At 36.1% G+C, this 15,344-nt stretch overlaps 1 protein-coding gene across 4 annotated transcripts in view; it reads left to right on the plus strand.

The window, feature by feature from the left end:
* Positions 1 to 15,344, plus strand: part of DIAPH3 (diaphanous related formin 3) — a 449,656-nt gene that overhangs the window by 141,913 nt on the left and 292,399 nt on the right. For all 4 annotated transcript variants that reach the window (XM_040991319.1, XM_040991320.1, XM_040991321.1 and 1 more), the window contains 5 exons: positions 5,969 to 6,079; positions 6,356 to 6,474; positions 7,304 to 7,420; positions 9,876 to 9,994; positions 11,686 to 11,750. In XM_040991319.1, the coding sequence (XP_040847253.1) occupies positions 5,969 to 6,079; positions 6,356 to 6,474; positions 7,304 to 7,420; positions 9,876 to 9,994; positions 11,686 to 11,750 (531 nt within the window). The remainder of the gene's footprint in view (positions 1 to 5,968; positions 6,080 to 6,355; positions 6,475 to 7,303; positions 7,421 to 9,875; positions 9,995 to 11,685; positions 11,751 to 15,344) is intronic.

Below are 15,344 nucleotides of genomic sequence, written 5' to 3' on the forward strand. Positions count from 1 at the left end.
CGTTCTAATCCCCTTAGCCCCACCTCCCGTCCAGCTCCCTGCTTGTGGCCTGGGAAAGCAGTGGAGGGCATCCTAAACCCATGGGATCCTGCTCTCATGCAGGAGACTTGGAAGAGGCTCCTGGCTCCTGGCTCCTGGCTTCTGCTTGGCTCAGCTCCAACTGTTGCAGCTGCTTAGGGAGTGAATTGAGGATGGAAGATCTTCCTCTCTGTCTCTCCTCCTTTCTGTATATCTGACTTTCTAATAAAAATAAAATGTTTAAAAAAGAAATTAACAGTGTCTCAGCAGGGAGGGTCTTAATAAACATTCCTACAAGTGCAAGTTTGTTCTACATTATTCCTGTTCATGTAAGTTATAAGTTCTTGAGTCCTGTAATTTATTTCTCATTGTATGGGACTCATGCGGTTTTTAAACACTTCTTCTCTTCTGTTGTGTCATTTATAAGAACATTCAATTGAAAATATAAATAAAATATACAACTATATATCTGCTAATTTAGCTCCTGAAGCTGGTATTTTTTTCTTAACCATATAGTATAACCATCATTTTATTACTGTATTACTTGTGAAAATACTAGCTTATATCCATGTTGATCCTACAGCCAACTTTCTAAGCATGGTTTGGTTTTGTGATTTTGTTTTAAAGTCCACATTTTAAATTTCTTCAGCACACTAATATAGATAGCATCTGCTCTGATGGCCTTGGAATGCATCAGACAGCATTTGAATGGGACTTTGGAACCACCTGAGCCTGTTAGAGTAGCTTGAATCTTGTGCTTAACTTTTTATTATTTTAAAAGGATCAGAAAGTAAAGGTTAAACACAAGATGTTTACTTTTACTCTTTTGTGTTTGCATAGTAACTGCAAATTGGGTGCTAAAGGAACTTTGGGTGATAAGTATTCACATAGGAAGAACCTTACTTACTTTAATGGCTGGGAGCTCCTTTGCTGGTGAAAGGATGTACTTGGTGGTTCATATCTCTGTGGGAAAGCTGTCTCTGCTTTTGATGATTTGCCTGTGATCATTTCTCTTGCTCATAAAATGCATTTTGCATTTCTACATGTTGAACATCCTTGAGATTTGTATCCCCAGTTTTATCCACTTGATTGCCTCCTGTATGTCTTTACTTTCCTAGTTGACAACAATCCTGACATTTGTCCCATTCTTTGTAGTTACCTTTTTGGCTGCTCATTTTTCTGACCTTCGGCTCTGTGGGCTTTGCTGCTGTCAGTCTTTGTGCTGCGTCTTCAGTATCCTGCTGCATTTGAGGAAATCCCCAACTATTCCAAATCTGGATGGACACAGGCCTACACCCCTCCGGCTAGAGGGTACATTGCTGAAAATGCATTTTTTTTTATTGTTAATGTAAGATACCTTTCTGATTAGACCAGAGTGAAAAATAAGTTTACATTATGTGTTTTCCCAAATGTTAGAATTGGACCTTGAGATAATATCTTCATATAGACCTGCTTGAACTAAAAGCCGAGATAGAATATTTGTAATGTGTTAAGATGCTTTCAGAACAAGAGAGAGTGCTTGAGATCTTCTGTCTATGGGGTCATTCCCTCAAATGCCTGTAAATGTCTACAGCACGGCTGGACTGCTCCAAGGTGAAACTAAGAGTGCAGATCTAAATCTGGATCTCAAGTGTGGGCAGTGTGGACCCAAGTATTGAGCCATTCATTTCCTGTTACTCTTAAGTGTGCATTAATGGGAATATGGAAATTGCCAAGTGGAGTCATGTCTCTGGCTTAAGTATTCAGATATGACATTGTGACAACTCTTGTAACATGTACATTTCTGCTGCAGTTGTCCGTCCCTGTATACTTCCTGTTTACTGATTGCATATGATGCATCTGAGAAGGCAATTGTTAAGTTAACTAGGAAAACAACTTTGTAACAACTTTTCAAGTGTTTTCATTTCACCAAGTGCAGTGATAATTGGTTAGTTCTCCTTTTTTTTTTTTTTTTTGAAGATTTATTTTTATTTGAAAGGTACAAAGAGGATAGACAGTTTTTCCATCCACTGGTTCACTCCCCAGATGGGCACAACAGCCAAGATGAACTGATCCAAAGCCAGAAGCATGGGTGCAGGGGTGCATTAACCTGAGCCATGTTCTGATGCTTTCTCAGGTTGTAAGCAGGGAGCTGGATTGGAAATGGAGCAGCCCTGACCCGAACTTGTACCCTTATGGTATCCTGATACTGCACTCTGAGGATTAGCTGGCCATGCCACTGCACTGGACCCTGATGAGACCCCTGACCTGTTTTTGACAGTTATCTCACTGTTTCCACTTTGAGACCTTCTCCCATAACTCCAGAACGCCACGATCTTCTTACTGCCTTCTATCTTTCCTGAACCTACAAATCAAAACTTAACATTGAAATGTGCCAATCAGTTCTTATGCCTCTTTTTTTTTATTCTGTGAATAATTCCAGTTGGGGTTTCAGTTTTTACCTGTTGTGGCTGTGATAATTTCGTTTTTGAAGTAGTGTTTTCTGTATCTAAGTTCCTTCTTAACTTTGTTGTTGCTGTTGATTACTGTTTGAGTCACCCCTAGATATTTGACTTACATCTCCGACACTGAAGCCTTGATTTTTCTTTCCAAGTCTGTTTCTTCTATGGTCTTCTCTATTTCAATAAATGGCAATTTCACCTTTCACAATGCCCAGATCAAAAACCTTTGGAATCAGTCTCAGCTTATTTCTTTGTCTTATACGATTTTTTTTCCAAGTTGTTTCTCTATCACTAAGAGCAGTGTCTAGTACAAAACTGTGGCCAGTAAATAGTGTTTGAAGGATTGAAGCGTGGGTACTAATCACAGAGCTGGTGAACTGCAATCCGGTGCCCAAATGGTAGAAATTAAGGTGTTCTCAGGAGGATAGGAGTTGGTTGTTTGCTTACTCTCATCTGAACTCTGGGCAGTAGGTTTTGGCATGTCACGAAGCAATCAGTCACATAATGCAAGTTAATAGGCATCATATGCTTTGTTTTCTGAACATCAAGGCAGAACACGGTGATTACAGTATGCCTCATTGCTTCATGATGAACATCTCTCTCTCATATCTTAAGTTTCTATTACCACCCTCAGTTGACACAAAGCTTGTACTAAGTGACCATTTTATATTGAATCAATGATTTCTAATGGTCTCTTCTAAAACCTGCTGCTTTCCCTGTTTACATATATATATATTACTGATTAAGGATGTTATTTCATATGTGAATAACAAAGGTTGGAGCTCTTATGGACATGTTTGTTGTAACCCAATCCCATTAAATTGTCAGTCCTGTACGTTTCAAAATTGTTTGAGCCCTTCTGCTTGTTCACCATATTTATTTTTATAATGGCTTCTTAGCTTCAATCTGTTGTCTTCATTCTTGTTCTTCATTTGTGTAAAACACCTATGATTTCTATTTTCCAGCTGAAGTTGACTCTTCCGGTGTGGCACATGAAAGTACACCTCATCTGTCCTTTCTTTTCTTGTCTAATTTCTTGTATATTAAACCTTTCTCCATCTACCTCCTCTGATGAAGTTTACATTCGTTGTAATTTTGGAATAAGTATGATCTTTGTGCAATGTTAATTCTTAGAACATCTTCTCTACTTCCTCAGGCTACTTTCCTTGGATCTGTAACCGTTATTCAACAATCTGTGTACCTGTTTAGTCTCTCCATATTCTTATCCTATGCCAAATATTACTTTTGCCCTTACTTCATTAAGGCAGATGATATGCCCCAATTACTTTTATAGTTATTGACCCTTACTTCAGTGACTCTGAACTGGCACTACAAATAGTCTAGACTGGCATCATCCTCTGGAGTAGCGAATAAATGATAAATCATGTAGCACTACAAGAACTGTGTAGCTTAATATATATGTTATAAATCTGAAAGGACTCTTTGGTCTAGATTGTAGAAATTTTTATGTGTAACAGGCACAATGTTTAACTGTGTACAGACATGTTTGCCTGGTAAATTAACCAAACTTTCTAGACCTGTTTGTCTGATAAATGAACGATGATAGCAGTTGTCCATTAAGACTGAGAAAGGATTTATAGATTTAACTTAAACTTACTATTTTAATTTCATTTCCTCCTCTCCTATAGAGGGTTACTGTATTTGCATGTTTCCCAGAGATGATCTGGTTTATTCTTCTTCATTCATGGCTATCATCTGCATCTGCCTTATCTGTGTGTTTTTTCCATTGAGGGTAAAATATGATGCTAATTTTTAGTTACTTTGCAGCTTTATAATTTGTGTGCTTTCAGAAGCCACATCACTGAGACTGATTTACTTCCTCAGAATGTGGAGAAACATTATTTGCTCTTTGAGATCTTTTAAAATTACATAGCATTGCCGAAAAAAAAAAAAAAGCCTTCATGTTTATGGAGTAATGACTGGCAAGGGAGTGTAGGGAAAACATTTTAAATTTGACTTTTTGACATGAACTGGTTATAGTTGAGTGAACGTACATTGCAAAGGTAGACTCTGAAGTTTTACTTTTTTGTTTTTAAAGTATTATGTTTTTCTTTTTCCTCTTACACATTTCCCACCGTTGTTTTAAGCAATCTTATGTTTTGACAGTAGAGATGTGCCAGTTAGATTTTTGTGTGTTAGATATAAAATGTAACAATTACTATATATTTCAACCAGCAGGAATGAGATTCCTGTTGTTCTCTTAATCCAAAAACAACGTTTTAAAATCATATAAAACCTAGCCTTAAGGGATGGAGAAAAGACAATTTACAGACCAGCATGAGGTTAAACATATTGATCAGTAGTCTGGTAGTTCTTGCTAGACTTTGGGTGGGAATGTAAACTTAGAAAAATAACATTATCAACAGTAACAAAGAATACTTTGCTGCTCTAGAGGGAATCACTTTTGTTTGCTTTGTGTGGATTTTAGATGATGAAAGATACAGTTCAGTCAGGGATAAAAGTAAGGGAGTTGGGCCTGGTGCAGTAGCCTAACAGCTAAAATCTTCGCCTTGCACGAGCTGGAATCCCATATGGTTGCTGGTTGTAATCCTGGCGGCCCTGCTTCCCATTCAGCTCTCTGTGACCTGAGAAAGCCATTGAGGATGGCCCAAAGCCTAAGGACCCTGCACCTGCGTGGGAAATCTTGAAGAGGCTCCTAGGTTTGGATCAATGTAGCTCCAGCTGTTGACAGCTGCTTAGGGAGTGAATCATTGGATGGAAGATCTCCCTCTCTCTTTCCTCTGTGTATCTGTTTTTTGCAATAAAAATAAAATATTTTTAAAAAGTCACGGAGTTGTAACCTAAGGTTTTCAACATGAACTGAGAAATGGTGTGATTGCTGATTTTCATTATTTATACTCAAATTTCCTATATTAAAGAATTTAGTGAACCAGTTTTTTTTTCCTGAATTAAACATACAGTACTTTCGAATTTTTCTGAAATGTGAGAATCATTACGTGGTAAATTTACCTTCAGAACTGAATTATGCCATGTTGATTACATGCTTTTTAGTTTTAACAATCCCGTTAACAAGATTTAGGAGCCTGTAGGCCTTCACATCTGTGGGACTTTGGGTTCCTTTGTCTAAATAGGAAATTGCTTTGTTGTCTGAAATATTATCCACTCAGTTGATAGTTAGTTTTCACATGGGATATGTATTTAGTTTGTTTTATGCAAATGGAGTGACGTTGTGGAAGATCCTTTTGATTCAAGTGAATTTTCTTAATGGAATGGCTACCAGTAGCTAAAGTGTGTTCATTTTTGCTTCACCTTAATAACCTCCAAATACGTTAGAAGTCAAATACTCTATGGAAACTATACTTCTTTGTTAATTTCTGTGTGACTAAATTATCTTATTTACAGATCCACTGTTTTAATATTTTCTGCTGAGGGAAGATAGTTGCTGTTATTTTGAAAAAGAAACTTCCGATTTTGTTGCTGTTTAATGTTGGAAATCAAGTCTGTGTCTGATGTGTAATCTGTTGTAGGTAGCTTGTATGCAGCTCATCAATGCCCTTGTTACATCTCCTGATGATTTGGACTTCAGGCTTCATATCAGAAATGAATTTATGCGCTGTGGATTGAAAGAGATACTGCCAGTAAGTGCCCTGCAGTCTCCTTATTAATATTTAAATTAGAAGAGTACTTGAGAGGGGGAAACTTAGATAAATTACCTTCAGGAATAATTTATCTTTGGGAAAAGTCTTGAGTATAAAAATGTATATTTGCAATATACATATGCTTACTATTTACTAGTTGATATGTTTGAATGCTATAAATCAAGGTGAATGGTTGTTTTACTGTTTACATGTTTTTCATGAATTCTTTTTGCATAATTAAAATCATTTGTTGTCATTGCTATTTAATACTTCTAGAATTTAAAGTGTGTTAAGAATGATGGCCTGGATATCCAACTTAAAGTCTTTGATGAGCACAAGGAAGAAGATTTGATTGAGTTTTCCCATCGCCTTGAAGATATTAGAGCTGAATTTGAATATCCTTTTGTTCTGAAATTTACTCAATCTGTAAAATAACTGCTAAATCCAAAACAACCATGTCTCCTAAAATATTTAACCCATTTTATACAAATAGCACTAAATTGAACCTTTAAATTCTGAAGTTCTGATATATAAAAAGCCTTTTGGTTTTGTAACTGCACTTATATGTATGAATATATGTGTGTATATATACACAGATACATGACATGAATATAGAAATGGAAGTTGCAACTAGCAAATAGATTCTGTTGAACTAGCTTCCTGTGTATTTGTGTATAGTCTTTCATTTTTAATTTTTGACACTTCCTTTCCCTTCCAGTGGTTTCTAGCATTAATAATAGGTAACCATGGCCTACAGGGTGGGTGTGGTACATACTTGTCTGAGCCCTGTTATTTCTGTGGTCTGCAGATGTTTGTGTTCTTCCTGAAAGTAACTGGTTCCTATCCTTAGCTCATAGAGCTCCATGGTAAAGGATGCCTATTTCCAGGTCTGCTGGTTGGTATTCAATGTAGTACTCACAGTACAGTGTTCCCAATAGATTCCCTACTGCTTTTGTGTCCAGTGGCATTTCTGCATAGGGGAGGCAGGTTGGCTCTTAGAGGGAAGTGGGAAGTGTCAGATCAAGTTGCCATTTTTGTAGCTCTTTCCCCCTTCTTCCATAAAATCAAAGTACCTGCATTTTATGTTGGATGTACATAATATCTAGAGTAGAAGATGAGAAAGAATAGTTTTTTAAAGCCTTAGAGTGCAAATTCTGATGTCATTTTATCCCAGTTGTTAGGTATAAAGTATAAATAACTTCATGTATTCCTTAATCAAGTTACTGAAGCTCATGATGTTTACAACATGTTGTGGAATACTGTTAAGGAAACTGCAGCAGAGGGACATTTTATATCTATCCTTCAACATCTTCTGCTGATTCGCAATGATTATTTTATAAGGTAAGAGGAAGTTATGTTCCAGTGTTTTCGTTTACTAGAAACTATTATGAGAGTCATCTGATATTTGATTTGGACTAGCAAATAATTTTTATTCCTTTCATGGCATTGAGTAATTTCATGTTTCTCCTGGGCATACATTAAGTAGGTAGATGATGGTAAAATAATGTTTCTGTTACTCTTTAAGCTCCAATGAATTCTTGGCTGTAACCTTTCATCTGTATAAAAATTTGAGCTAGCAACAAGTTCCTGGTTTATCATGCGAAGGATAATATTTCCTCCTGTTCCTTGGATAGCAGGAATGATATTTTTTTTTATATTATGTGAAAGATACTAAACATTATTTGCTCAAGTAGGTAGAAAGCACCTTGCAGCACAGTTGTATTGGGTGTTTCTACAATATTGGAAAAACATAAATGGCATTTCAAGTTTGATTATATATCCTAGCCGACTGAACTTAACATTTTTTTATCATTTCTCTACTTTATCTGCATTATAACAAAGCTGTGTTTATATATGAATCTTTCCTGAATGAAGTTTGAGCACAGAAATGGGATTTCTAGTAACATCCCTCACAAGGCGTGTGTGTAATAAGTGTTCTTTGATTCTCACTCCATCTTTGGTCAAATTTCATGTTAGTGTGCACCTGGGGAGGCAGCAGATGATACTCTGACAATTGGTTACCAGCCATCTATGTGGCAGGCCAGGATTGAGTTCCAGGTAACTTGTTTTGTTCTGACCCAACCCTGGCTGTCCACAGACGTTTGGGAAGTTTAGTACTAGAGGGAAATCTTTCAAATAAAATGAAAATAAACATTTTTTTAAAAAATATGAGAGTAAACATGTGATTTCAAAATATTTGCTGACAACCTTAGTATCTTACTAGTGAGGTAGTGATGATTTATGTTATCCCTTAATGAAGTTGTTCCCATGTAAGTATTTCTCTGACGCATTCATTAACTCACCAATAATGCTGAAAGGGAGGATTATGTAGATTTACATCGTCTACATTTGCACTTATATTTCTGAAACACTGAATTACATTATTATTTGCTACTATACGTTCCCAAAATTTTGCATGATATTTCAGTTATATTATAAGATAACTTACAACTTGGTATTGCAGAATTCACAAAAATATTTGCAGAAGTTATTAAAAATATGACATGAAATAGCTGGTAATTTAAATGTTTTGAACAATACGAGCATAATATTGAACAGTTAAAGAATTGAAAAGTCTCTAATACGACAGATGTGATGTGAATGCTGTGAAATTTAAATGATCACAGTTTTGACAATATTTGGAAAGATTCATTGGAGAACCATTGATAACACCTTCCTTTCATTTGACGTAGGAACATTTTCTTGAATATGTTTATGTTCTATCAAAGAATGAGGGGTAGTTGTAGTCAGTTTTACCTAGCATGTTGAATAATTTACTGGGTTTAAGATAAGTCAGAGGCAGTGAGTCACAGGTCACATGGCCTAAATAGTGTGAGAGGCCATCCCCGAGATCATCAGGGGAGTTTGAGAGGAAACGTGTGCTGAAGACATTCCAAGGGTGCCTGGGGATGAGCACTGTGTCCCATCAGAATAGTTTAGTTTACTTTAGTTACTTTAGTTTAGCTTTGTTTATGCAATTTTTCCTCTATTCTTTCACATTGGTTGGCTTAGGTATCAACGAATGTTCTTTAACTTACCATGTAGACCAAGTTTAACTGCTGTGACAATATGAACCCTGTTAGGGGGTTTTCCTGAAACTGAATTTTAACTATTTTTGCTGTTTGTTTTTCTGCTTTCCTTTATTTATATAATTCACAATTGGTTCTGTATTGTGAAAGTAACATACTGTTTCATTTTAAGACCCTTCCATAGAACTCTTTGGAGAATGTTTATTTGTTTGTTTTTCTAGGTTGTAGTAACTATATTAATGGTAGCTATTTTGATGTAGATCTCTGAGGACTACTCTTAAGTTTGTTATACCTCATCTTTTTATATTGGCTAAGAGGTCCAGGTTCTGAATTTTGTGACTGGTTCATGTATAAAAGTGTGTGTCACTCTGAAAAAACCTAAATAAGCTAAGTTTATTTTGGTCTAAAATAATTTTAAATCCTTCTGCCATTTGTTCATAATGTACATTTTCAGTGAAATTTTAGAAAACCTCATATGCATGGATTTCAAAGTTTGCTCGTTACCAAATAAACTTATCTCTTAATTCCATTTTCAGACTTTATTGAAATGTGATCTTACTCCCCAAGAGTTAAAAAATAATTTTAATGCTTAGAAGGAAAATAGTTACAATTCTGTTTTTTCAGTCTTAAGTTTTTTGCCAGTTGTTGAAACTGAATAAATGACGAATTGTAGAACCTGAGATCCTGCTTAGCATAGAAGTATTTTATTTTGATATGAAGTTACACGAATAAATTCAATGTACATTGACTCTTTGCTTTGGTTTTAGGCAACAATACTTCAAATTAATTGATGAATGTATATCTCAGATTGTTCTACATAGAGATGGAATGGATCCAGACTTCACTTATCGAAAAAGACTAGATTTAGATTTAACTCAGTTTGTGGGTGAGTCTTACTCTATTATTTATATAGAAATATCTTCTGGGCCTGGCACAGTAGCCTGGCAGCTAAACCCCTTGCCTTGCACACACCAGGATCCCGTGTGGGTACTGTTTTGTATCCCAGATGCTCCACTTTCTTTCTAGCTCCTTGCTTGTGGCCTGGGAAAAAAGCAGAGGGGAGGGGGCAGCCTTGGGACCCTGCACCTGCTTTGGAGACGCAGAAGTTCATGGCTCCTGGCTTCAGATGGGTTCAGCTCTGGCCATTGTGGCCACTTAGGGTGTGAATCAGCAGATGGAGGATCTTTGTCTCCTTCCCTCATTAAATCTGGCTTTCCAATTAAAAAAATATATATACATATATATCTTCTGTGCCTTCCTACATGGCTTAGCTCTGGAGTGTTGATCAAGGTCCTTGAGATAATTTTTGAGAGTCACTTAATAAAGTAATTCTTGGAAATTGTTTTTTGTTGTTGCTGTTGATACACTGATAATGCAGAAGCACAATGGTGGGTTTTCTATCATTTTATTTTTTTTTTTTAAGATTTATTTTAATTTGAAAGGCAGTGTCAGAGAGGAGGAGTGAAAGAGAGGTCTCCCATCTGCTGTTCACTTCCCAGATGGATCCTATGGTCAGAGCTGGGCCAGTCTGAAGCCAGGAGTCGGGAATCTCTTTTGAATCTTTCACATGGGTGCATGGGTCCAAGGCCTTGGGTCATACCCTGCTCCTTTCCCAGGCCATAAGTAGGGAGCTGGATAGGAAATGGAGCAGCAAGGACGTGAATTTGTACCCTTTTGGGGTGCTGGTACCATAGGTGGAGGATTAGCTTGCTATGTCACTATACTTTGATCTAAACTAACATTTTGTTATGAATCAAAACAATAATGCTATGGTAGAGATCATTAATTTGTACAGCTGAACCAGAAAAATTAATATTTTCAAATAGGGGCTGGCACTGTAGTGTAACTGGCTTTGTCTTCCTTTGAACTTGTATCTGCTACTGTCAGCTTCACAACCTAGCAACAGTAAAAACACAAAGTTATGATGAGATTAAAGGTAATATTAACATGCTTATTTTGAGATTTTGTAATGGGATAGGTTAACATTTGGAATTACTATGAGAGCAAAAATGCATATTTAAAATTTTATGATATATTGCCTATTTATCAGCAAAGTTTTTATATTTCTGTTGTGTTAGCAGATTTTAATACTGTGGAATATTCTTTGTGATGAGTTCCCTTTTATGTTTTTATATTCTCATTAGATGGAAAATAGTATCAGGTTTTTAGCAATTTTTAGTTTGCTTTCTGTAATGTTTTGTTTATCACTGTGGTTTATTCATATTTGTTGGATATGAGCTTACATGTATGTGTGGGTAGATATGTGTATATGTATATGTGTATATATAGATATTCACATGCATAGATATAGATAAGTAATGGAAACCTATGTGTTACAATTGAAAATCTTTCCTTTTTGCTTGTAGAAGTTGAAGATTGATTGTTTGACTTCTCTTTTATGTCTTTTTTTCTTGTTATGGATAGAAAAGCTTTCTCCATTCCAATGTTATATGGTATTTTTCCTGTATTTTATTTATTGTGTTAGTGGCTGTATTTAACAAAATTTTTTTCTAAGCTTTCAATGTAATGCATTTCGAAAGTTCTGGAATCAAGTATTTCCTATGCTTGTGATTTTAGATGTTTGCATAGATCAGGCTAAACTGGGAGAGTTTGAAGAGAAAGCGTCGGAACTGAACAAAAAAGTGAGTAACTACCTTTGCAACATCGTATGTGAGGAACCATCACAAGATTGGTTCTGTGGACATGCTTTTCCTTGTTTACCACCCTGTAGTTTATGCACAGATGTCTTCTTTGAAGAAAGACTTACGGAAAATTTAAGTCTGTGCATAAAGTATTCCTTCAGAAACAGAAAATGGGTTTTCTATAAAATGATAGATTTCAACTCTCTTGCTCCATTACAATTTTGTTTTCCTTTAATTTCTAGCTTATAATGTACTTGTAAAATTTTATTTTTGAGGGGTTTTATTTTTTCGGTTCTTTCAGTAACTGACTTGATTTCCTGACAGTTTGTTTCACTGAAAGAGTAGTTATTAATACTGCTATAAAGTTGTGAACATTTACTGTGTCTTAAACACTGTGCCAAGCAGTGAGCATTTTTTAGTATAGTTGATCCTAAATGTGCCTTGAGAGAATTGTGCATTTCTAATAACTCTGAAGATGAAATGTAACTTGTGATAGGTATCCTTTTGTAAATTCCTTCTACTTTATGAAAAACATTGTGAATGTCTGAGCCCTAGAGCTTTGAGCTTACTACACACTGAGAGATTGTGATAGTCCCAGGTTTTTGATCACATGCCAGGTATGTGATCACATACAAAGATTTTGGTCATTGCCGTGAATTGACTTCATTTATTGTGGGATTCAAATTGCTGGATTGCCCTAAGTGATTGGGTTAATAGATGCTCATGTTATGGCAATCCTCCAGCCTCCACTCCACTTTCTTTATTTAGTAAGCATTTAGAGTTTTAGTGAGAAATTACAAGCTTTGCATCTTTGATCCAAAAGTCTGAAATCTAAAGTGTTCAACATCTGATCAGTTGGAGCTCCAGCATAACATAATGTTTGTAACGATTCAGTTATACTGCGAGCACTTTGTAAAAATGTCTTCTGGCTATGTATAGGGAGGGGTATGTGAACCAAAAACAAATTTTGTTTAGACTTGCGTCCAGTATTTATCAATATGTAGCTACAAATACTCAAAATCCAAAAATTCTGAAATCTAGAATACTTTGGTTCTGAGCACTTTGAGTAGTTACTTATTCTAAGTAAACTTTAAAATCCTCATTTGATACACATCCTTGAAGGTATGCATTTGTATCTAGTCATTTTTAAATGTATAATATATACAAAGCAGTTGTTCAACATCTTTTTTTCTTGAAAAAGAATGCTAAGTTTTAAATGTAAAGCGAAGAAAAACCTTGATCAAGGTTAGTTGTCTATTTTTCATTTTATTCAGAATTATGTGTCCTGGATGTATTCAGAAAATACTGTTGGCTCCATAAAAGATTTCTATTGCCTTACCATTTTGTATATATCAGCAAAAACTTTGTTCTGATAGTTTTATAAGGACACATGTAAATACTTTGCTTTAGGCAGGAAACTTTCATAGTTGCTAGACACATTCTTTATTTTGGTGCATAAATTTGAAAAATGAAGACCAGAAATGTCAGAAAGTATATAGAGAATATTGAATTATCAACCTTCTTGCACAGATGCACTAATACATTTACCCTACGGACTGAAATTAAGCCGAACTTCAATGTTAACCGTGTTTCTTGACATTTTTGTGTGTAATTTTGTAAGTGCAGTACTGCTCTAGTAACGCTTTTCCGAGAAGGCCATCATACCAGTTTTGTAAGGTGAACATCTAATGGAGATTCATTTTTTCCCCCAAGGCAGCAAGGATTTTTTGTGTAGGCATTACTTAAATGGTAAAGCAAAGTTTGTGTTTTTCTGATCTTTTTGTGGGGAGGATATGGGCATTTTTCTCACTTAAAAAAAGAATGCTTTCTGTATGGCTTAGTTAATTTAATACATTTGGCTACAGTGGGTGAATTATCATTCCATTTGTTTAGCTAGCTTTGACTGGAGCTATGCTGGGCTAAAAACTAGAAGCTTGAAAATCCATCAGGCCTTCAAGGGGGTGGAAGGACTCCCAGACATGGGGGCCATTTTGCATTGCTTTCCTAGATGAAACAACTGTGAGCTGTTTCGTAAGTCAAGGACCTGGGCCTTGAACCAGCGCTTAGCTGGGATGCATTATACGTGGTGGCTTAATCCACTGTGTCATGGTACAAATCCCAACCTCCTCATTCTTATTAATATAATGTTTTTGTATTGACAATTTGGTGCAAAAAGTTAAAAAAAAAAAACCTGCCTTTTGGGACAGCCACTGCTATCCAAATTTGAGTATCTTGAGTCTTGGCAACTCTGCTTCTTGTCTAGCTTCCTGCTACTGTTCATGGAAGTAACAGGGGATGGTCCAAGTGCTTGAACACCTGCCACATGTGCAGGAGACCAGGTTAGAGTTTTTTGGCTTCTGGCTTTGGCCTTTTCCCTACATGACTGTTGCCGCCTTTGGGGATTGGACCAGTGGATGGATGATCTCTCTTTTGCTCACTCTGTCTTCGTCTCCCTAGCTGTGCTTTGAAATTAGAAAAAAATCTTTAAATGTTTTTTCTTATTATATGTGTATCAGTGAAAATCATCTTCGTTGTAAAAGAGTAAAACATCTAAGATTTTTGATCTTGAGAGTCAAAATCTTGATTATATTGATACAGTTGATTCACATTGCAAAGATGGTTTTGACAGGAGATGGCTCGTCACTTCAACGTACAAGGATTTAGTTTAATTGCTTATGGAAGGCACTGGAAGGGTACTGAATCAAGTAAAAGAGAGCTTAATTTCTGTGACCTTCCATGTTGATGAGTGTTACACTACATTTCTTGTTTCTCACTGTGTGATAATTGCTAATTGCTGTGGTAGGAAAACCCCAAGTGGTATGTAAACCCATGGGATATATTTGACACCTAGACTTGGACAGCAAAAGAAGACTTCAGTGATGAAGTGATATCTAATATGAGCCCTGAGGATGGATGTGAGAGAAAAGCTTGAGATATCAAAGAAAAGTAAATGTATTTAAATCCATTTTGAATTTTCTTCATCTCAAGCTTCCTGTATCCCAAACCAAATTTACAAATATTTTCTCTCAAAATCACTTTCCTCTTTATGGTTTATGTACAAATTTTTCCCTCTAAGTTACAACATGTTTTCAGCTTGCAAAATGCTGTGCTCCTCTTAGCTACACCCTTCCTTTGCATGTTTCCTTCATTCAACAAGACAGTAACTTTTTGGATTCTGCATTCTGTTGGCATTTCCTTGCTGTTACCCTCTCTTTAACCTGATTGCCATGCCATAGGCATTGCTCTTTTCGTCCATCTTCTACACTACTGCTTGTTAGGTTTGGCAAAGTACAAATTTGATCATATTATTTTCTTAGTCTGTGTATTCTGATTGTTTTTCTTAGTTTGCTAGAAAAAAGCAGTCATTCTTTAACTTTCTGCAAAGTTCTTTTCAACTGTTTCATTTCTGTGTACGTCTCTTGCTTCATCCCCTGCAGTTTGTTCTCACATCTCCTTTGTGAGCCATACAAAGGATTGCTTGTCATTCATCCACAAAAGCTGTACTACTCCCTCACTTGAAATGCTGGCTGTGTTTTCCAGTTAACTCTGCAAAGTTCTTCAGATCTCATGTTAAGCATCATTCCTCCTAGAATT

Source organism: Ochotona curzoniae, unplaced genomic scaffold (assembly GCF_017591425.1).
Source record: "Ochotona curzoniae isolate NIBS_2020 unplaced genomic scaffold, NIBS_Ocur_1.0 contig_64, whole genome shotgun sequence".
NCBI lineage: Eukaryota > Metazoa > Chordata > Mammalia > Lagomorpha > Ochotonidae > Ochotona > Ochotona curzoniae.